At 33.9% G+C, this 25,092-nt stretch overlaps 1 protein-coding gene across 1 annotated transcript; it reads right to left on the bottom strand.

Annotated features, from left to right (window-relative positions):
- Positions 1-344: 344 nt before the first annotated feature.
- On the bottom strand, positions 345-24,684 carry LOC149083513 (RUN domain-containing protein 1). Its single transcript, XM_089234029.1, has 17 exons — positions 24,351-24,684; positions 22,080-22,197; positions 20,544-20,688; positions 20,277-20,366; positions 20,033-20,140; positions 19,770-19,922; positions 17,036-17,126; positions 16,723-16,781; positions 15,630-15,704; positions 13,276-13,415; positions 11,792-11,897; positions 11,190-11,285; positions 9,938-10,048; positions 8,345-8,437; positions 7,726-7,823; positions 6,853-6,947; positions 345-4,990 (listed from the first exon to the last, which is right to left on the bottom strand). The coding sequence occupies exons 2-17, from the start codon at positions 22,184-22,186 to the stop codon at positions 4,884-4,886; spliced, it is 1,674 nt and encodes a 557-aa protein (XP_089090155.1). The 5' UTR covers positions 22,187-22,197; positions 24,351-24,684; the 3' UTR covers positions 345-4,883.
- Positions 24,685-25,092: the final 408 nt, after the last annotated feature.

Here is a 25,092-nt window from a genome sequence, read left to right as displayed (position 1 = left end):
AATATTATAATTGCAACAGCTTTCTGCATAACAAAAACACTTATTCTATTAAAGTGGATAACAATGAAATTCTGCAACCGACAACCAAAATTTTGAATTATTACAACCTGCTGAACACAAATGTTGAAATAAAAAAAGTTTTGTTAACTTGTTTTGTAGATCTTATGTGATGTTACACATTATGAAAGTGATATTGCATGGTATTATCTGGTGAAATATAAGAGGGCAGATAATTTGGCATAGCATTAAAATATCCTAAAAAAACTACAGTGTAATGTGAATACCATGCAATCATTTTACCCTTCTACAGTAAACTCTTAAGTGTGAGCGATGTCTAAATAAAAATGAAGAGAGTAGCAAAGAAGTTAAGTCGAATATAAAAAGGTTGCAGTGCAAGCAACTTTTTATTTTGATATTTGACCTATAATCGCAGGGTGTCACAATACATCAAACATGCAATCCACGTGTTAATATAAAGTTCCTGCTCGAGTTAGTTCACTGCAATAAGTAGACTATCCCTGTGGAATAGCTATGCAGACTTGAAGTTTGTATGGGTTTTCGACTGGGTTATGCAAACGAAGCATAACCCAGAAAGACAAAGAGTTGCTTTCTTTGTCTATAGGTCAGTTGAGATAAAGAGAGACCCTGTGACAAAAAAAATTGCTGGAAAATCAATGTTTGGTGTATTGAATCGGCAAACAAAGAAAAACATTCAACTACTACATATAAATTAAGCTGGATCTTATTGAAAGCTTGGTTAAAGCTGTGAATTGTCTTTTCCCAGATTTGACAGCTCTTTAAAGGGACATATCTCGAGGAACTACTTCAAAGTCATTAAAATTGGGAAGCTTTATGGACACGTCTCTTTAGCATTTTTTGGCATTAGTTGACAAAAAAAACTTCCTGATGAACATACTGAAGATCACATATAACAATGCTGAAGGAAGCAGAAAAAAATACCATATGAATTATTTTAACAGATGGATTATATTAACACTATGAGAAGTTTGCAGGAATAGGGGGAATGATACTGTTGTATACGCAATTATCATTATACAAGATTTTCACTGTATTTGTATTTCTATGTAATAATATTTGTGTGGTGTTCCTATGTATTGGTTTGTTTTATATAATTTGATAGGGGTCTCACGTATATACTTTAATGTTTTACACTGATACCTTGGCTAACAAATGCCTCGGCTATCAAAGATTTTTTTTTTGCATGATTTTTCCAGCTTGGCTTTCGACTAACAAATATTTTCGTTGCTATGTGGATGCACATGCTAACATAAAACAGCAGAGTCATAAGCTGATTTTTAACACTAATCATGATCAGAATTGTTGTCACTCGAGCCTGATTTGCTCATGTCTGCCTCAGAATTTTTTCCAGATGTAATTACGCTTCTCTTTCTGAAAGCATTTGAATTATTTCAAATAAAATGATAGATTCAGCTAATAGAAAATCCGTTTTTATACATTTGCAAAGTAAGTTATGCATGCATTGAGTAAGCAGTTACAAAGAAACCCTTAGCCAGTTCTGCTTTTTTTATGTTCTGATTCGTATTCGAAACACAAAATTAAAAAAGAACTGGCTGTTCTTTTTCAGATACAGAAACTTTATCAAAATTATTGTAGTCCTGCGTTGTAATTGGCACATCTTCAATGTATCAACCTTACAAGAGGGAAAAGCATTTAAACAAAAAAAATGGAAGTTTGAATATTTCATGGGAATGAATAGATATATTTTAAAGATTATATTCCATTAATGTCTGATATAACTGATACGAATTATAAGAATATCGATTTTGGAATCTCACAAAGAGAGAAATAAATATTTCTGGAAGATGTCGATAGATAATTTTCAAATAGCACATAACACATAATAATGTTGTTTTAGATTATTTATAATTCAACATAAATGCATGAAACCAAAAAATCTAGTTTTGGAACGAGATAAAAACAATCGTAGAATTAGAACACAGGGCCGGCAATTCAACTTTTTCCCGGGGGGGGGGGGGGGGGGGGGGCAAAGACATGTACTCAATTAATGTATATATATTTGTGTATATATAATTTTTAGTCTATTTCTAAAAGAACCCCCGGGTTCTTTAGGGGGGGGGGCTTTTAGACACCCCCTAAATGACAGGTCTGAATTAGAAAACACACAAAACCAAATCATAGAATTTTATCTATTTCTTTAGTTTTCGATGACACACATCTTAGCATGTATGTCATTGTTGAAATGCTGGCTTAGTAGATTTATGCAATAATGGAAGAACAACCATGTAGAGATACCAAGCATTAGATATACTTGCACTATTGCTGTACAAATTTGTGAGATGTTAATATTTAACTCAACGTGAGCTAACATACGAAAGTAAAAAATCAAACAGAAATCCCTGAAGTACGTAAACTCTGGAATGATAACCAACAAACAGAAGATCATAGAAATTTTGTCGTGAATATTCTTTTCTTAAACAATCCTGAGAAAGACTCAAAAACCATAAAAATATCATTAATTTAATAAACATGTGATTTATTTTTGATTTTTCAATAGCAATACCAACAAAGAAATGTTTATCTCATCATTACAATTAATAACAACTCAGTTTTTAATGTTTTAAGATAAAAGGACAAAATCCTTGACAGATTTAAATCTCTCAAGGACCTTCAGCGAAATAATAACAGCAGATCTTAAGGTGCAATGTTCAACTTTCTTTCTTTTAAATTTAAACCGAACATGGTGTATGCTCTATTGATGACAATGTTCAATTGTATAGTTACCTTTAATGGGCGAAAGTTTGAATGGCGAAAACAAAAGTTTTTCTCTAACAAAAGTACTCCTCACAGTCTCTCAAATCAGTCAAATGAATAGTTTGACCGGAATTTTTGGTGGCAATGAGATATCTGGCCTCATATATTGTTTACAATTTTTGTTAATTGCATTTTTAATTGGGTTGCTATATTTTTGAAATATATGACATCCATATTTTTATGGGCATCTTTTTCTCAGCCACCTCATTGGGCATTTTGCCTGTTATGACATTGTATTTGTAAAGTCTAATTGGAAGATATGATAATTGTTTAAGCCGCAAGGTAGTCATAGAGAGTAGAAACACAAGTAGACTTTTCTCATTTATGGAGTTTAAAAGTCTTTTCCTTCCCTTCTTTCTGATCAAGAAAGATATGAGAGGGTAGTTTGACAAGTGAATAACAAAAATATATAACAGAATACATGATGATGGATACAGTTAGCAAAACAAAAACCTACATTCAACTCGAATCTCTTTACCATTTCTTAGTAAGCACACACAATTACACTTTCACTGACTTTTTTTTGCAACCTAAAATATGCATCATCTATTTATTCGGCTAAAACTACAACCAGAAAGCAGTTGATGGCCTACTTTTGCTAGGTCAAAATTATTTTTTTAAGTGCGTGAAACCATGTGAAAGCGGGATGTGTTCCCTCCTTAAAATTCCATATTCTCTAAAAGAAAAACAAAGTTCCACCCACAGAGCTATTCCCTCACAAACAAATCAGTAATGAAATTATTTGAGCATAAGATCTCCATATTCAGTTAAATCCTTTTCCTCCACTATACCTCTATGATGTATGTATGAGTTAAGTTTCAAAAACTATGAGCTGTTTGTTGAAACATTGCTGTTCTAAAAAGTAAGAGAATGGAATTTTTAAATCATGACTGGAAACCAAATTAAATGCAGAACAAAATGCACAACCTCTTATAAAATATTAATGCCACCATAATGAACAAAACTACTTTTATATGCGACAACACATTGAGAATAAAAATAACAAGAGTAAAATTTCACTTGCATGAAAATAATGTTCTTGAGGAAGCAATGCATAGTTGACATCAATATTTTACACATTCTTATAAATGTTTCAATTTTTTCAAAAATTTTCAACAAAGTTAATCATTGTTGAAAAATCCAATTACAATTTTAGTGGTACTTAAAATTTTTCTTAACAGTTACTCTTTTTTATGAAAAACTTTGAAGCAAATTTTTCCACATTTAAAATAATAATTTAAATAAAGGAAATAACCTCTCTAATCCCTTTCACGTTCCCATAATATCAATGCTTGTAAAAAAACCTATATATCTATCATAGTACAGAGCAGTATTTTCTGCATAGAATATAAGCATTTCAAGAAAACAACAGCATGACAATGGATGTAGACCTTTTTTTTCCGAAGCACTCAAAGCTTTGTGCTCATGTGTCAAATGAGCTTTTTCTCATACATTTAAAGATCATAAATCCAATATTTTCTTGAAATTGAAATATATACATATGTTATCATATATATTTTTACTCGAAAATCGAGGCACTTGTAACTTAAAATACTACAATATTGAATTGTATTGGATTCCTAAAATGAAATAGTTTTGAATAAATTTAAATAAGCTCTTTGATTGGCAAAACTTAGCCTTATCTTGAAACGAATACATCAGATCCTTATTACATCAATTACTTAGATTTTTCCACCTTTCGTCTCCTGAAGAATGTTTGACTTCATCTATTCAAACATATCAAGTTGTTGGTTACATTGCATAGTCAGCAGATGTATTGTACATGCTGTTTGCTTCTAGACAAGTAAGTTCAAAATCAAAATTATAACAATAAGTATTGGTCCAAAAACACTCGATAAAAACCAATCATAATTAATAATGAGAAGAAAACAACATTAATCACAATCGAGATTTTCCATGCATATGGTAAACATAAGGAGTATGCATCCGACATTTCAGTAATGACTAGTTCTTTATGGCATGCAACACATTTGATTACTGTCATGAAACAATATATAAATATTCACATTAAATCACACAGTATATATGTTTATGATCAACATTTCATACTAAAATGCATCCTTTATATTTTGTAGCTGACGAACAGCTAGGTCTACTGGAAGATCAAAATTGTAATGACTGAGCCTTTCGAGGGTCCGTAATGCATCTTCAAAACCTATAACAGAGAAATTTTTTATGAAGTAACTTAATGAAACCTGAATGTTTTCAATTTTAAAGAAAGGATATTCATACATGAAGTCAGGAAATAATTCATCCTCCTTGCAGGCACATAAGATAAAGTGAGACCACAAGTTCAAGGAACCCAGTGATTCTTTTTTTTTTTTTTTCAATCCTCACAACTAAGTATATATCTTTCCATAGATATGGCCTCCGAAGTCTAGTCCAGGATGGATTTAGACACACAAAAGAGAAAGTATGACTGACTTATAGAGCACAGACTTTTTCTAATGGGACACTAAGCATTTTTCATATAGAAATGTCCTCTCCATTTGTTAATACAAGATTCATTGAAAGACTGGTTATTTGTGGAGATGAAGATTACAAGGAAGAAAATTCATCACTGCCCCACGGGAACTCGAACCCCGGTCTCTTGCTTGCTCTACCATCTAAGCTATGGAAGCAGAAAGAATATTTCAACCTTGGAGCATATATATATGTTGAAAGGCTTCGTACATGGACAGCAGCAGCAATCAACGAATAGCTTGTGAACGACATAGGCCACCAGATGGCCACATGCATATAGAAATGGCCTCTCCACTTGTTAATACAAGAACATTGAAAGACTGGTTATTTGTGGAGATGAAGATTACAAAAAATTCATCGCTGCCCCTAGGACCGTTATTTCAACTTTTTCCGGGTGGGGGGAGGGCAAAGAACATGTACTCAATATGTGTGTGTGTATATATATACCACACATTTTTAAATTAATTTACATTTTTAGTGCATTTCAAAATTTGGGGGTCATTGCCCCCCCCCCCCCCCAAAATGATAAGCCTGACTGCCCCCACAGGGACTCAAACCCTGAGTTCTTGTATTAAGAAGTGGAGAGGACATTTCTATATGCATGTGGCCATCTGGTGGCCTATGTCATTCACAAGCTATTAGTTGATTGCTGCTGCCGTCCATGTACGGAGCCTTTCAACATATATACATATAAACTCCAAGGTTGAAATATTCTGCTTCCATAGCTTAGATGGTAGAGCACTCGTCCAGCAAGCGAGAGACTGGGGTTCAAGTCCCAGTAGGATCATTAATGAATTTTCTTCCTTGTAATCTACATCTCCACAAATAACCAGTCTTTCAATGAATCTTGTAATCTAGCATTTTATTTGCCACTGTAGAAAAATGTTCTGAAAATCTAAGAAATTAGTTTCATTAAGGTTTCCTAATTCAGAAAACCTAAGTACTTTTCCTAAACCTAACTGAAGTACCTTTTCCTAAGTCACATCAGAAATGATTTTATCCTTCAACAAGTGAAACATGGGTTTTAAAAACTAAAATAAACAGTCAGCATTTGTGAGCTCTAAAAGACATGCTTTATTTGTCTGCTCATGCTGGGATCTAGCAATAGGGCATTGCTACAGTTCTTACCTAAACCAATTAATGTGATCCACAACTAGCTAAAAATCCTATCATAACCTTAATCGACTAAAAAAGATAAAAAATGAAAATAGTATGGTACTAAGACACTTCAATGATAGACTCCACTTTTGACATCCATCCAATTAGAAAATTGCCCATTCAGCATAACCCACAGAATCTGTGCAATTCAACAAGCACCCTCTTATCCTGATTCAAAGCAAATGTGTCAAAAGTTGTGTCTATGTTGGTTCTGATCAAATGCTTCCAAGAAATCCGGGTAAATAAACATTTTTTTGCTTATACCTGAAGCCTGAGTGGTTATAAGACACCACATTATAGTCATATATTTTTAGGTCATAAGAGCACAAATGAAGGAATAATGAATAAACATTTCATATTGAAATTATATAACAATCATAGCACACATACACATACCTGTTAATGCAGTGTAACTCCAAGGCTGATAGAATCGTTCAACCAAAACTTTTGACTTGTAAATCAATCTAAGCCACAGCACTAGCCGTTTTTCACTATATAATGTGAGAAAGAAAAAAAAATTTTTTAACTGTGGAACATTGAATAACCCCAAACAAAGATACCACCCACTCTGAAATATTCTTGAATGTTTTACTTTTCTATTGAAACAACAATTTCAGCCCAGTGTGACTTCTTAACAATTTGGCTACTAATGGAACATATATGTGCGTGTCCCACTAAGATTTAAAAAATTACTACTGGGACAAAAATTGTTCCAAAACTAATTGTAATACATCCCAATCATAAAACATAAGCAACTGATCTGGCTCTATCTTTAGTTATTTGTATGGCACTGCAGTTAGCTTGCTTAAAACCATATGTGTACCATCCCTTCATAATGTCATTGACTACAACTGGGGCATGTGTCCCAGCCTTGGTTCAAATACCACTTGGTGAAAAAATACCAAACACTGAATTTGTTATATTTGTGACCTATTTTGTCTATTTTTGTAGTAAAAAAGGTCAAAAAATAAAAATATATATGTAGTCAAAGGGTTATATGAGCTATAGTGACAACCCAGGATTGTGGGAGCTCTCTTTAGAGATAACTACTCATCACAAAATGAAATAAGGTGGATAAATTAAGGCTAGTATAATTAAGTAGTGATCTAAAATAAAATCATGGCATATGCAATGTGAAAAGCATAGAGGTGACGAGGTAAGCAGCCACATTTCTCAAACCACACTTTTACAGTAAGAAAACACTAAGATATAACTCTTCAAAGCATGTTGTGGATAAAACATAAATACATTGATCCCAAAAGAACTTACTTGAGTCCAGCACATATTAAAGCCTTGAAGTGAGAATCAGCAGATCTCTTCAGGGGAGTATGAGTGCTAATAATATTGCCAATAGTACTAAGTAAAGACTGAAAGAGTAAAAATTATCAAATCATCTAATGTGACAAATAGAATTTAACATGGTTTTATCATAACCAACACCAAATTCAGCATCGATGTCAAAAATAAAATACAACAAAACCACAGCACAAAACCTCTACTGCATGAATTTTTGATTCACCTATTCAAAAAATACTTTTTTTACTATTTAACAGTATACACATTTTTGGAATTTCTGACACTCAATTATGAACAGGTGCAGGAAAATTGTCATCAACTTGAGTATATCATTGAATCAAGAATGCAAAGAGTATGATTTTATGTACTGTAGTTTCTTGTGTATAATCTTCACATGCTAATTTCACTATTTTGAGGGGGCAAAGTCATTCTATTATCCATGTACATAAATTTCTGATTCCTACCACTATCACTAATAAGTAAATGTTAAAAAAATGGAAGGGGTTGTTACGACGATCATATAGAAAAAACACTGACACTTTTGTTGATTTCAAATAACAGATTTAACAATTTATAGCTTTTTAAGTCTTACCTGTTTTGGAGTGATAGCTACACCTCCAACAATTTCCAAGTTGAAACTTTGGCATAATTTTCTGGCAGGAGAAGCATTGTATTGGTAACCATTCTGTGACAGAAGGTTTTTATTACAACTCAAAAAATCATGACATGAATCATCAAAAATTAATCAATGACTGAATCAAGTAAAAATGTATAAATACAAATGCAATGCCACAACAAGCAAAATGCCCAACGAGGTGGCTGAGAAAAAGATGCCCATAAAAATATGGATGTCATATATTTCAAAAATATAGCAACCCAATTAAAAATGCAATAAACAAAAATTGTAAACTACAATATATACACATCATAAAATATTATACAATGCCCATAAAGAATACTTATGGTTGTCTTATTCTAAGAATGGATAAGCTTCTCTATTTACCCCAACATGTTTATCGTATTTCTTTTTAAAAGTGTCAATTGTGTTACAATTAACTACTTCGGGGGGTAAGCTATTCCATTTATTAACAACCCTATTAGAGAAAAATTCCCTGTGACACCATAGCCTTGCATTGTCCCTCACCAATGGATACTGGTGTCCCCTTGTAAAAGCAGTCGATTGGTGGCGGTGTATTAAAAGTTCATGGTCCATCCTATCCATCCCATTGAAAATTTTGAACACTTCGATCATATCTCCTCGACACCTGCGTTCATCCAATGTAAACATATTCAAAAATTGAAGTCTCTCTTCATAACTCAAGCCTCGTGTGCCAATAAGGACACTCGTAGCTCTTCTCTGCACCCCTTCAACCAAGTCTATGTCCTTCTGTAGGTATGGTCTCCAAAACCTTACAGCATACTCCAGTCCAGGACGAACTAAGCCTCGAAAAAGCGGAAGAATGACTTTAGAAGAACGCGAAGAGACCATAAGTTTATACTACAGCCAAACCCCAATGTAACAAACTGTGATTTAATGAATTCCTTGATTTAAAAAAACATTTTGTGTTTTTCAACCTCAATCTAAAGATTTTCCTTGATTTAAACAGCCATCTAGCCATGATAGAATAGCATGTCATGCCAATTTCTGGTCTTATGCAATTAAGAAATCAATATAATTAGTAATTACTTCAATTATTATTTTTAATCAGCTTAAAAAATAGCAAACAACATGATAAACTCAGTTTTAACATATTCATAAAAATTTTAATCAAAAATGTATTTTATTATATTCAAACTCCAAAAAAGGAACAAAGCATGTATATCTTTATAAAAAGAGCCGATGGGAGTAGCACACAAATAAATTAATGAGCCAGATGACTGGTTAACAAATAGAAATGTCAGTTTTAGCTGATTTGTTAAACTGGAGTTCGACTGTATATTAAAGCAGAGATTCTCAACCTGTGCTCGACAGAACTCTTGTTGCTCTAGCGCCACTTAACAAAAATTAAATAAATCAGTAAATTGTATAAATAAATAAAAACAGACTTACAGGGCACCGCTGTAAAAATTATATACTAAAATGGGGGCCCAGTCAGTCAAAAAGGTTAAGAACCACTGTATTAAAGCATTCACAATGATTTATGAGAAAAATACAATATTCCTCCAGTGAAGATAAGAAACTTACCTTTAGCTCATAATATTTCAGTATCAAGTCCCACGCATGCATCATTTTGGTGGCACCAGGTGATTTAAGTGAGAAGCAACTAAAAGGGACTAAGCTCTTGCTTTGACCAACCTAAAGCAAACATGACAAATTATCTAACTTATCTTGAAACCATCTATCTAAGTGTATAAAGCAGTATGAAAAGTTATGATAAAAGCACATATGCCACACTACACCAATGCCATCATCTGCTCTGGGTTCAAATTCTAATGTGGGGGAGGGAGGGAAGATATTCAAAACTGGAATACAATGACCACAACAGGCATGGAACTCAATCAGGTGACTGATGACTCAGCATTGAAAAACATGATTGTCTTTTGTACCACCCTAACTTTCTAAAACAAATATAACTGGATGATAAAACAAAATAATCAACTGATCCATTGGTTTATCATTTATGTGGCATACTGGAAGTTACAAAAAATAAAAACAAATTCATTATAAAAGTGAAAAATAATAATTGAGATCTTATGACAATTTCATTAATAAGAGAATGAATGTCTCACCTAATCTGTGAGATGAAGTACCCGGTTTTTTTTTCATGCCAAAGAGCAGGATTTATTGAGAAAGGGCCTAAAAGCTTCCTGACTCACCACAACCAACACCTTCTATAGCAGAAAGCATCTGCACAAAGCTTTGTCGTCACTGAAGTCGTCCATTTCACCTGTAGCCATTGGATAAGTCTGACATATGCAAAATCTTTACCTTTTCTTGCAGTATATCCAATGACAATAAGGAAATTGGACGACTTCAATGATGTCAAGAGCTTTGCACTGAGGCTTTCTGCTATAAAAGTGGTTGCCACAACTCACACAAAGGTATTGTGTTTTTCTTCCCTACAGTGCACTGTTGGTCTGAGAAATATGTTAATCTGGTAGATGAGTTACACTGATTAATTTTCAAAATTTTTCTCAAATTTTTTTTTATACATCAGCAATAGTTAGTATGCCCATGATGTTCCAGCCTTTAAAAAAACAGTAAACTTGAAGTTTTGTTATTAGAAATTGCAGGGAAATATAAAAAATCTACTTAAAAACACAAATATAACCTTATTTGAGTGTACAGTTTAATTTGACAAGCTTTCCCTTAAGCCAAAAAAAAATTTAATTTATAATCTCACAGATGAGTTGGACCTGAATGTATTAGGATTTGTATTGCGCCCGACCAAAGGTTAAATTTAGAATGAACAGCACTAACTTTATTTCATACTTACAGGCATGAGGCCATGTTGCATGAGATCTCTAACGGAACCTGCCAAATCTTTCCTCACGGCTGTGGTCAGCTTTTCATTACACCGCACCACTGGTGCCTGGAGCAGAAAAAATAATCATCACTAGTGATATTTCAAAACATGTAAATCTGACCAGTGTCAACATTATTAGCGCCTGAGTGGCATGGTGGTATGAAGCTCGTCTACCACTGTAAAGGTTGCTGTCAGGGTCCCAGATTCAAACCCGAAGGATATAGATAAGATATTTTCCCTAACAAGCTTGAGGCAACCACTGATAGACAGCGCCTTCATTTCCAACCCATCTCATTAATGGCAGTAAATTGCAATATAGCAATATGGCCAGAGTTGGTGCCAACATTAAAATTGAATGTGAATGGTAAGAACCTTTTTAAAAAAAATAGGTGCATGCCAAATAAACAAAAGCTGCAGAATTTTGAAGCAATTGAACTATTCAATCAAGAATGCATAAAAAAGTTTTCAAGATGAAACAAAGCATGATTTTTAATATTCAATTTAATTATTTAAATAAGAAATTAGAATACAGCAACATTTTAGAATGCGATACAAATTTTCACTAAACTTACATCTTCTGAATCACTGGTATAATCACTGTCTTCAAATGGTGGTTCTTGTTCAGCTGCCAACTTCTCTACTTCATTGACTGCTATTTCGAGTTGAGCTCTAAGATCTCTAAAAAACACAGGCATCAAGAAATTGAAGTTTATTAAGACATATGGGAATTAATCACTAAAATAATGTTAATGAATAGAAAAATTTTTTAAAAGAATATACAAGTCTGTTCAATTTAACAAAAACACTATTTCTAGTACAATAAAGGAGAGAAAAAAATCTTTCATTGAATTGCTCCACCTTATTTAAAAAAAAAACCATGATCTTGAGAACCAATGAATCAAATAACTACACAAAGATTTGTTCCTATGTTGGGTGGGGGTTGGTCAGCTAAATAGTTGGTCAGTTTATGAGGAGAGCGGTGCCCGAGTGGCATGGTGGTAAGATGCTCGTCTACCATCGTGAAGGTTGTTGTCACGGTCCCGGGTTCGAACCCAAGGGAGGATATAAATAAGATATTTTCCCAAACGAACTCGAGGCGACTACCGATAGACAGCACCTTCACTTCCAACCCATCTCACTAATGGCAGTAAATTGCAATATAGCGATATGGCCAGAGTTGGTGTTTGGTGAAGTAGTTTATGAGGAGAAAAAAATTAAACCCAAGTTTTACCAACATGCCCGCTTCCTATAGCAGGGATGCACTAATTCCTGCCAACAAAGTAGATTCCACCCAGCTCACGAAAACAAGGCCATGTTTGTTGCTACATCAGACCAAGCAATGCTTCTAAGATCCCCTACAAGTTGGACACCATCATTGATGGCAATTACTAGGCAAGGTGATCTGAAAGCCCCTCACCCATCAAGAGGCTTCCAGGCAGTGCTCAGGTGAGCTCTGCTTGGAAGTTGCATGTAGACATTTCAAAAATAGCATCAATACACGCAACACCATAAGTGCAGTAATTTGTTGCCGGCAAGCTATACTGTATATACGTATCGATCTGGCATATCTGACCAGCAGACAATGTATTGTGTACCCATGTCCTCTTGATTCGCTGTAGCTATTGATCCACAGGAAAAACTATTGCACTAATAAAAACTCACTATACACTAGAAATGTGTTATTGTTGTTCTGTAAAATTTTGTCAGAAAAAACTGGACAAGGAAAAAGGTTTTGATTGTTTTTACATTGTTATTTTTATACATTAAAAATACACATTTTTTTGCTCTAAAATGTGTCTATGTTCTGAGGTAGGCTGTGTGAGTGTTCTGAAGAAAGTTTATATGTAGGTTTTAAATTTTTAGCTGTTTTAGTGGTCCTCAAGAGGGAGGAAGGGGGGTCAGCTTAATGCATGAGTATGTACTGTATATCTATGTTCAAGAGCATCAATGTGTCCTGGATACTCTTTCTACCCGAATTACTAATACAATATAGTCTTTTTTAAATACAATAAGTAAATTTCATAACAAAAATGTATTGTGCTGTAGGTATATGTACCCATAATGATTTCCTTTTGTTGTTTTCTTCAATTCGTTCTTGTGGAAATTGTTTCGGCCACAACCAAACTGGGCCATCGTAAACATCTGGAGCAAAGTAAGAACTCTTTGCATGATACGCAATGCTTGCCCACCTTCAGCCTGAAATAATGAAAATGTAAAATTTGTAAAATTTGATATTTCCATTAAAATTTTAAAAATATATACAGTGAAACCTCTATATAATGCTACTCTGCAGACCAAGAAAAAATATCGTTGTAGAGAGGTTATCATTATATAGAGAGGTAGCATTATCATCAGTCACCACCAAATTTATGAAGTTGGTATCTCTTGTTAATTAGCGTTGTTTGTACCACAATGAAATGCACTAAAAGCATTTATTCACAACAAAAAATATAATTGATTAGCTATAATACCCGGTGCTGCTTGGGTTTTCTTCAATTACTGAGAGGATTAAAGAAGTGACAAACAATTGTAAAGCCATATCCATGTCTGAAATGCATTGCTAGGGAAACATGGTAACAAAAAACATTCTGAAAGTGATTGTTAGGGCTCAGACACCATTGTTGCCAGACAGTTTTTTGCCTATTTTGGACATTTGCCCAGGTCTGAAAAACTTTTAAAGTAGCCTATCATTCAAGTCGGGTCTTGTTTGGTATATATATGCAAAATTTGAGGACAATCTATCTAAAATTGTAGATTTGTATAGAGAACATACACAGACAGAAAATCAATTTTATATATGTAGATTAATAAAATTCACATAGTTCTCACTTACTGTAAAGTGGTTTACCCTACACAAGGCTCCCACTCAAAATATTAGTAAAAGTATGATGCCCTTCCCCGATAAGATAACATAATAAGGCTTTATGAAAAAAAACTCAAAAAAATATTTTTTAAATTTTAATTAACATTTTTTTTAATTTTAATTTACTTTTTTTTATAGCACTATTTCAGTATCCTATAAGATTGACTTGAGCCAAAGCAAAATGACAGAAATGACTCAGGGGTAAAAGTTGTCATGCAGTTGAAGCGTTTTTGATATTTCTTTCCCCGTCTTAAATGTATGTACGTTTTTTGTATTATATTTATTTGCTTCAACTTTATAATTATGATTTTTTGTATTATTCTTTGCCTTTCTGTATTGCAACGTGCTCTATATGTTCATGTTTTCCCACTCCACTGTAATTATACATGTTGTGTGAGTTTATCAATAAATAAAACAATGGATGACCAAATTTTCGTGTTTTAAGTCCATGTTAAAGCTCTCAGCCAAGGGCGTAGCCAGGGGGGGGTACTTGGGGGTCTGGTCCCCCCCCCCCCCCGAAATGAGAGAAAATGACCGAAAAAAGGGAAAAAGATGGCCAAATCCATTGTTCTGTCACTTTGGTCCCCCCCCCCCCCGAAATAAATTTCTGGCTACGACCCTGCTCTCAGCAAACATATTTATTTGAAGGAAAGGAAAGACTGACTCCTGCATTTTGGAGTTGGGAAAATTGCAGAAAACAAACTTCAGCCAACCACTACTGTGCTGTCAACACAGTTGGAACTGGAATCTTCATGATACCCACACCACCCAACAATATCTGGAACAGTTAACTGCAATCATAGGAGTGTTGGTCAAGGGAGAGCAATAACAATAGATTTAAGTGGCTTAGTTTTTGGACAAATGTTATGTGTAGCAGGAAGTCTAGCTTCACCAACTCAAAGAGCATCTTCTCTTGATGCTGGGTTGTGCTGGAAAACTTTGATGCTGCTCAGAATCTGTCTGGAAATCAAAATTCTACTGGGCAATGACTATATATATATATTTAGCCCACAATATTTCTACCTCATCTCAAGTTGTTGAATCCTACACACACATTCTTCAATTATTACTGCAATCAAAGAAACTTTAAAAACAACTATGAAAGCAGAAGAGATTTCATAGAATCAGACTAAACCAACCTTCAAAAATTTTATTGCTTCTGCTTTTAATCACTCATCTTTCCAATTAATTAATTTTTCTCCTTTTCTAAAATTTTGAAGCTTAAAATATATTTTCCTGATTAAGTTTTTTTATTAATACATTGAAACTGACTTCATCATGTTCTTAACTGTATTTTGAAATCAACAAAAAAAGTTATAACTGAAATTACTAATTAGTTTCAAAAATTGAAATAATTAAACCAAAAATCTTCATGATGGTATATGCCATAGTAGCCAGATAACTGGCTAAAACTATTTTTATTGCTTTCTGTTATATACATCTAACATTTTTCATTTCATAAGAAAAAAAATGGTTTTTATGGTTTTGAATGTACAGAGAACATTAATCTTCATTTAACTAGAAGAATAATTCAATGAAATATGTACCTCAATTTTGTTATTCTTCCCAAAGCCTTTACTTGAGCTACCATTATGATCAGAATCTGAACAAAGCTCACTTTTCTACAAATAGAAAAATATAGATAAAGAGAGAATGTAGAGACAATAAAAAAAAATATCTAAATGTGATTTTTAAGCACATTTTTATGCACCTTGTTAATTTCAGACACAAGTATAAAACACAAGGAAAATAATCATTTCATCATTTTCTGCACCAGAAAGCTAATTATGCTGGGAATTATCATTTATTGTTGATTTCAAACAGACCATTTGGCACATCTTTTTTTTTTCGTATGTGTTGCTGAGAGGTTTGCATGGTAACCTCTTTGTGTGGGTGTGGGATTTCTATTGTGGTCATCTTTTCACTGTTTTTGTTGTACCTAAGCATCAGGAAAGATTCTGACAAGGACTAATGGAAAAAACCCATGACACCTCAGAACATTCTTTAGTATAGTAGGTGAGTGTCTTATTAACCTGGGCTACCATGCCCCAAAGGGAACAAATAATAAAAGAAAAAATCATATATTGTCAAGACTAGCAATCTCACAAAAGAATGAAATTGCTATTGTTATTCATTTACATGTTTTTAAAATGACTGGTAGGAAAGAGAAACGGTAAGAAAACTATGAACTTCTCTCAAATATATAGGAATAATTTCTAATCAACAAGACAGATGAACAACAAACAGAATAAAATATACATAATAATAAATAGAACCTAAATGGTGTAATATAGAGTTTATCCGCTGGTGCAAAAAATTTTGCCCAATCTATGGAGCTATTACATAATTTCAGAGTAAAAAAATTAAAATATTGTTTCTAAATTTGTTTTTATTTTAGGTTTTTTGTCATCAGCCAGTCTGAAAATTATTTTTCTTGTTTATTATTTGCCTATCAACAAATTATTCTCTTTTTTTTTAATCTGAAAATTATTTTCCCCCATTTTCTTTTTCACCAGTCTGCAAATTATTTCTCTCATTTCTACCAGTCCAGGAAATTATTTTCCTGTTTTGTCCGGTCCGTAGATGTAAAAAAGTTGAAGAACACTGATGTGAAGTATATATGAAATAAAATACATGTACCATGCCATGAATAGGACAGTTGCACGTGCAATGTTCTTTGCCCTTTGATGAATTTTCACCTGATAAAAGAAAGAAACTGTTATCATTACCATGCACATGACAATGAACAAATCAAGACCTATCACAATACAAAATAACTGAAAAGCAAATTATCTAGTCTGAAATCAACCAGGCAGAATACTGATCTCTCAATCCAAACACCAATAGAAAAGAATTTTTTATAATAAATATCAGATATGCACTGTACAAGAGATGAACACCATATATGATGATATACACACTCAAAATTCAAGTACTAGTAGAATTTTAATACCTTGAAGAAACTCAATGAACCTTTCCAAGTCAGAAATTTGAGTCTTTAGCTGTGAAACCAGTTGTTCTTTCATCTTGACTGGGTTAACCAGCTTTAAATACCAAGTTTGGTTAGTATTGTTAGTGAGTATCATACACTAAAGCCACAGCAGTGAAGCTTTTACTAGCAAGTTAATATGTTAATGCAAGTTTAATGAAAATCAATTTGACAACTTTATGGTTAATTTAAAGAGCATAAATATCCATACAATACAAGAAAGATGCATTTCTACAAAAAATTAATTAATTAAAGAACATAATATTATTAAACTTTCAAACTTGAATACAGTCAGCCCCACTTAAATGACTATCAAAAATTCCAGCACATAATATCCGATTAGGCTGGGTATTTGATTATATGGGAGCCAATTCAATTACCATTTCACAACATTAGTATAGTTTGTAATATGTCTAATATAGGTAGCAATGTCTTAAACATCAAAGTGTTCTTTTGCTGCCATCTATGTAACCATCATTTTAAAGCAGAAAATCATTGAGTGTCCAAAACCTTTGACGATTTCCTGTGCTTTTTGTCTAATTATACCATGGTTGAGTTTTTGGCTATTTCAGCATGAAAACATTGCAGTCAAAAGTCAAAATTAGATTTTATCTTCTGATCAAGCTTCAAGTTCTATGATCAGGCTTCTGTTTTTTTGCCAATTTATTTCAATTTCATCCAAAGTTCGTGTCATGCCAGACATCTGAGCTTGAAAGACTCCATACTCTTTGCCACAATTTCATTTTACTTTCTTTCCAAAAGTTTAAATTTGTTGCTCAAACTCAAATCCTTTCTTTTTGCATTCATTTTTTTTTTTTTTTTTTTGCATTTATTTTAAGGCATTCTATGAGGCCATGGTGTGTTTGCACACATTTTTGAGATTTTTACTTTAATTTAAAAATTTAAGCACCCTCAATTGGCTCAAGACAGAACAAAACTAAATCTACAGAAGGCAGCCTAGACATTCTAAGCCCCAAGTCCAGATGTTTTATTGTTTTGAGTGGCTACATATTTGCCATAATTTTCAAACGTTAATAATAATTCATATAATCCTCGTCTAATAAAAATATCCTGTACATAGTGGTTAATATACAGGGTGTCTCAGCAACAGGTTTACAAATTCTAGGAGGGGTAGGATGCACCCAGACAACTGGGAATCACATGTAATGCAGGGTTGGGAATGCTTTCCTGATGCATTCCGTGGCATTATACAGGAGCTGTGGTTTCGAGTGTTTGATGCATTGGCCTGCTCGATCGCCAGATCTATCATGTCCTGATCACTTCATGCAGTCCCCAGACTTGAGGCATATCAAAACATTGGTGCATGACACTGCCTGTATTGCAGGAAAGTCCTAGACATGCCTGAAATCTTCCAGAATGTTCGAAATTCAATGCGCTTGAGATGTGAGATCTGCATTACACCTCATGGAGGACACTTTGAACACCTTTGGCCTCTGTTAATTTTTTTTCGATGCACATTTATTATTAAAACGTGTGTTCACTTACATGGTGTCCTTCCACTTCTGTTTTCTGTATCCTTTACTGCATCAGGAAAGCATTTCTAACCATGCACTGCTATGTGATTCTGAGTGGTCTAGGTAGACCCTACCCACTCCTAAAAGTTTGTAAACCTGGTGCTGAGACACCCTGTATATTTACCGTTGTCATATGAATTGTAATATTCAATTAAGTGGGAAAAAGTTGTTGATATTATTCTATTAAGCAGGGAACTTTGAAATTGTCTCTATAAGAGAAATTTTGGCTCCAGAGGATTTTATCTGTACAAGCGAGATATTCGTTTATCTGTTACCTAATTAAGTGGGGCCAACTGTATATGTTTGGATGAAATAACAATAAGCTCATGGCAGAAAAAAGGACACTATTCCAGTTTAACAAACACAGTTCTTGAAGCTGACATTGAAGTATTTTTATCAAATGTAAAAGGAAAAAAGTCTTATTTCTTTACAGAAATAAATTATAGGGTTTCACTACAAGAACGACTTGATACTTCATTATGACAAGAAATAAGCTATATCATGGTTTCACCAATTTTGTTAAAAATATCTTGAAAGCAAATAGGTTAATAAGCAATTTGCATCTTATATTTGAAAATTAAATTTCTTTTCCATTGTATTTGAGAAACTTTGAAGAGCTTGAACCAGAGGTGCAGAACCTTTTCAGATGAATGTGGGTCAGATATGCGAGATGGCTACTGCTTACAGGCCACAAACTGATATAAATACTCATGCTGTTCAGTGCATTGACTTTTTTTTAAAACACCTTTCATGGGCTGGAGGTTATGCCACTCTGGCTTTAAAAATGAATTGTGATTTTCTCTTTTTGAACGACAGAGAAACTAGAACATATTTTCTCACCTGAACAACAAGTTACCTTTGTTTTATAAAACATGAAGTGAGAGTCATAAAAATACAATGAACTATGTCACAGATATATGACATGGAAACCTGTTTTGAATGGAATCAAAAGATAACCCCATTGATAATTGGTGCTTTGATGTGCACCTTTATGAAAAAGAAAAGCCTGTCTGAAACAGATTATTATTTCAGTGTCTTAACATTGTTTCATTGTGCAAATGGGTGAAAATGTACCTTTCTGTATGTACAAGAAAAAAATTCAGTTTAAGGAATAGTATAAAATCTTGAGAGTTAATTTAGGCAGACCACAGTAATAAAAATACCTGTTTGATTGCTAAGTCAACTTGAGACCGAAGTTCATCTGGACTCAATTTATCAAGTTCATCTAAGTCAAGAAGGAGTTTTCCTTTCAGTTGTTCAAGAATAACCGATTGCCTTTCAAGAAGCATACTTTGTGGCATACCTGCTTCTCCCGTCTGAAATACACAAAACACAATGTGTATCATTATTTGATTCATCAAAAGTTAGCATGATAATTTCCTTGCAACATTCTACAAATCTATAAAAAAAACAAGTACACACATACCTCATAAGCATAATGTTCAAGATCTTCAAGTTGCTCTTTCAGCTTATTTATGAGTTCCTTCTGCTTTGTTCGTTGCTGCTCCAGCTTCTCTTCATGTTCCTTCTCCGTCTGAAAGAGGGGTGGGAAAACTTTACTAAATTCACCTGCAACTTTCCAGTAAAAATATGGCTTAAATCTTTCAGTATATTTTAATGACATAATAACATACTCATAAATACATTTGCAGTGAAGATTTCACACTTACCACAATTTGGCTGACATCAAGCCTTGCTTCGACATCTCGGATATCAGGAATACCCCTGAATGCAAATTCTTCTAGATCTTTCAATAATACCTACAAAGACAAATAAGAGAAGAAAATATCAGTAAAACATGTTTATTGATTTTTAAACCACTTCCACACAGATCAGATCTTGGGTTCTCAATGTCCTGAAGTTGTATAAATTAGCAAAAACCAATCGCAGGTCAATATTGTTCAAAATAATTAAAATAAAGTAATGCAGGTTATTACCTCTTTGTCTTCAGGTGTTGCATCCACAATTTGTTTCAACCTGAATTGAACTTGTGCAAAATGACTAGTCAGAGCAATTAATGATGAATTGAGGCGTTCCTGTTCATCTTCTAATCTTCTGAGTTGTTCAGTTTCATACAAGTCACTAAATATTGGAATATCAAATATATGTGAATTGAACAGTAAAAAAAAACTAATTCAATCCAAATTATATTTCTCAGCATCAAAAAACCTATATTTATTATTATATTACCCCTGATTCTAATCTGCACACAGATCAATTCATTCAATTTTGGAACAGCAAACGTGCAAGCTAGGTTTGATTAACTCCTTGAGCAAATTGACAAGGTATCTCATCTTCTTAAGAGACACTTATTTTAACTTTGACGAACACATACTTTGTAAAGTTGATTTCCCAATTGAATACTGCCCCCCCCCCCCCTTAAGGTCTGTTTACATGAGTTAAATGATAAAGTAGTTAACTAAATTTTAAGTTCTCATGTGCTCGAAAAACCGTCCCAATGTAAGTAATCAAGTATTGAATGCTCATTGGATAATACAAGGTCACATGCACATAGTGCCTAATTAGCTGAAAAAATAGATTGGACTCTTATCTATTTACAAGGTTCCCAGAAATATCTGCTTGATCATTTCCCTGAACAAATCTCTGGAGGAAAGAAATATAATTAAAAAATCTTAGCCTCCCAAATTTATTTATTTTTTTCAAGTTTATTTCCTTTCACAGAACTTTTCTGAATTTCAAAAAATATTTACATAGATCCCTGACTTTTGCCAAATACATTTTCCCCTCACCAGTTCTCATTTCCCTGACTTATTTACTGAATCACTTACCAACTATGTCTGTGTAAAAAGCACTTAACATCTGCAAAGTATTTGATGACTACAAATTTAGTTAACAATTAAATTATTTAGCCTATGTAAACGAGCCTTTAGTTTTCACCTGCTGAAAATTGGAAGAATACCTACTTCATTGAAAAATATATTGCCACCTAATATATATATATATATATAAAAAATGAAAACCACAAAAATTCCGAACTTTACAGGAGGAGCAAAAAAAAATGGGATGTTCCATTGAATAACACACAAAGGGTCTAATTTTTTTTTCTTCATAGAGAGCAGATTGTTGCCAATTTTTTCTAGATTTATTATTGCTTGATTCATCATGGATTCTTGATAAATGGAATAGCTTACACTCAAGTGTCATGAACTCTACTGCAATTGGCACAATTAGAAAGCAATAAGGTGAATCCAGAACCTACCCATTCTTTGATAAGACAACCATTATTTTTTTATGGGCAGTATATTTTATTTAATCATTAGTTTTTGTTAGTGTCATTTTAGTATGTATTTATTAGTTTTTTCATGATAGTTGCTCTTATTTTGAGATACTGTATTTTAATTATATTTGACATCCATATTCTTTATGGGCATCTTTTTTTTAGCCACCTCATCAGGCTTTTTGTCTGTGGTGCCTGTATTTGAGAAAGATAAGAATATATAAAAGAAACTCACTCATCTCTATCATAATACACACCATCAGCATACTCATCAGAATCTCCCGATGCAGTAGCCTGAAGCCATTCTCCTTGGAGAACATCTTGGTCACTACATTCACTCATTCTGAGCAGATCTGAAAATTTCGAGCAAGCATTGAGAACAAATAAAAACATAACAAGAATTTTTCCTAAAATAAATACAGTAGGACAAGGATATAACCAGGAACCCCCATGAAAATACTCATTAAAAATTATTCATTGCTCTTTCAATAAATTAAATTCCATTTTCAAAAGAAAAATAATGAAATTTCAGTAGTTAAGTGCTTGAAGCCCCAAGTGTATACAATATTTTATTTCTATTTGACATACTCAGGCTTGTTATATAATAGAGAATGCAATTGCTTCGGATTTTATACAAAATTTTAAGCATGTGATATGCACATAAAAAACCTAGGCTATAGCCAACTTAGGCCCCTCCACTACCTTTCAGTTAATCATAACTCCTATGCTTGCACACTTTCTTTTACCCACAACTCCCATGCTTGCACATTTTCTTGGTCACTGTTTTGGTTGCTCACTGATCTCTGTCACTCTTCTGATCATTCACATGCTATAAATCACTCTTTTTGTCACTCACATGCTTGTTGCACTTTAGATCACTCATTTGGTTACTCGCCAACCTCGTAAACTGCTCTCTAGATAACGTTTTTGGTCACTCACTGACATGATCCTTTGCTCTCCAAGTCATTCTTTTGTCAGCTCACTGGTCTGGTCCCTGACTTGGTACCAAACTCTCTAGATCAATGGTGTGCAAACTTTTCAAAGCATGACCTCCTTTTGACCAAAAACTTTATCGCTGATCCCTTCGCATGTTGACCATATGTCCTGCAACCCCACATAGACTGACCATATACTGGCTTTCCGGCACATTGATTTTCAGAGAGTAAATCTGCTGTTCTGAAAGCCATTTTTGGAACGCTTGTTGTGATTTATATTAGGCTATGTTGACTTCCAAAGATATTCAATTTTTTTTAAATATCATATTAATATTTACTTTGTTTCTTATGTATTTAGCGCCCTCTATACAAGATGGAAGTGTGGCTAGGTGTCACTTTGATTTTCGTATACAGGGTGATTAAGAAAGAATCATCCAATTTCAAAATTATTCTACACTTTAAAATCGACCATTAAAAAAAAATTTGTCGTAAAATATAGACACATTTTCCCTCGTAAATTCACGTACTACTTACCATTCCATTCTGGGTTTTTAATTTTCAAGAAATATACAATTTTGAAATCAAGTTATTCTCTCCAAGTCACCCTGTAAAACTACTAACTTGATATCGTCCATGCTAGAAGCATGAATGTAGAAATTTTCTTTTCTTTACCAGCTGTTTGGATACTTTGTTTTGCTATCGAAATTGTGACCAAAACGTGAATGTGTATCCCTATTGAAACACACGTTACAAAACATTTCGGAAAATAACTTTCATAGAATAACATGGGTAAAGTAACATTCAAACGTCATTTCCTACATTCTTTTTTTTGCAAGAACATTGCACAAACATGATTCTGGCATGACGGAGCCGATATATCAATTACTGTACAAGTAGTATTTGATGAAATTCCATTGTACGATACACAATAATTAGTTCAGCTGAATAAAAGCATTCTTTAGTTTTTACATATTTTAAAGTAAAAATGAATTTCTTATTTGGAAGTTTTTATTTTGGAGAATCTCTCACAATTCCCGGGGGGGGGGGGGGGGGGGGGAATCGCGATCTACGGTTTGCGCACCACTGCTGTAGATGACTTGCTGACATGGTCCTGGCTACCTAAGTCACTCATTTGCCTCTACACTGTTTTGGTCACTCACGCTTGCAAACTCGGAGTCACTCTTTTGATCGCTCAGTGACCTAGCCCCTTGTGCTCTGGGTCACTCTTCTATTTACTAACATGCTTGCATACTCTTTAAACCACTCATTTGGTCAATTACTGACTTAGCCCATCACTCTCTAGAGCTAGAGGTGTGTTTATGGTTTTACTGCCAGCGGGCTGAGCAAATTTTTCCGCTATTCTCACGATTTACTAATTTCTTCGACCACTCATTTCTCCAATTTACCGCATCTCCGCACATATTTCCTAGGCTATAGCCCGCTAAATCCCGCTGTCAACACATCTCTAGTGGTATGTACCACCCACGCATATTTTACCCATATGGAAGACAAGCAATGGAATGAATATCAAGAAAAATACCAATAAAAGAAAAAATCGAATAGACAAATACCATTCAAAGAGGTCAGAAATCACTTCAAAATCTACTTTTTAGCTGCATTTCAAGAGAGATTTCCGTAGATAGTAAAAATAAGTATGGACCGGGAATGTGACATTAGTCAAATGTTTACACAGCTGTTGTCAAACTAAAACCACCGACGCAAAACTCTCATTATAAAGATCTTTGCAGCACCAACAACATTTTTCGCATATATTCTTAATTACAAATAACAATTCAAAGTAACTAATAAATTAATTTTAATGCAGTGAGCACCGCTTCCGCAACAAAATGGACATTCAGCGCCATCCACAGCTGTGTACAACGTAAACAAAAAAAAAACGTCTGTGTGTGTTGCCACCAGATTAGTTAAAATAATTGTTAGCTTTCTTTGACTGGACTTGATTGGATCAATAAAATCCTTAAAGCCGGGTTTTCCTAGGAGCAGAGGTTTCCTGTGCCGCGCTCAACGTGATTCGCCCAGCGCGACACGCCGTACATTCACCAGTAAGAAAAGCAGCATGACTGTTTTCCTACAGCGTGCAATACGCCTCACGACAGCGCTTTACGTCGGGCGTGATTGGCCGACTGCTTCTGGAGGAGTCAAATGCGTCGTGCGCCGCGGTTTTGCCGATATTCTCTTCACTCTTGTGTGTCTTCTTTCCCTTTTCTTCAAACCGGAGTATGCAGACGACAGAGTAGCTGATGCCAAAGCCATATACTTTTATAGCCGCCCTGATCTGACGCGCCTCGCTAG

This window comes from Pholcus phalangioides, unplaced genomic scaffold (assembly GCF_987345545.1).
Source record: "Pholcus phalangioides strain wild (caught in Gottingen) unplaced genomic scaffold, Ppha-v1.0 ptg000008l_1, whole genome shotgun sequence".
NCBI lineage: Eukaryota > Metazoa > Arthropoda > Arachnida > Araneae > Pholcidae > Pholcus > Pholcus phalangioides.
Note: the sequence above shows the minus strand (reverse complement) of the source record. Positions and strands in the feature narration are given on the sequence as shown.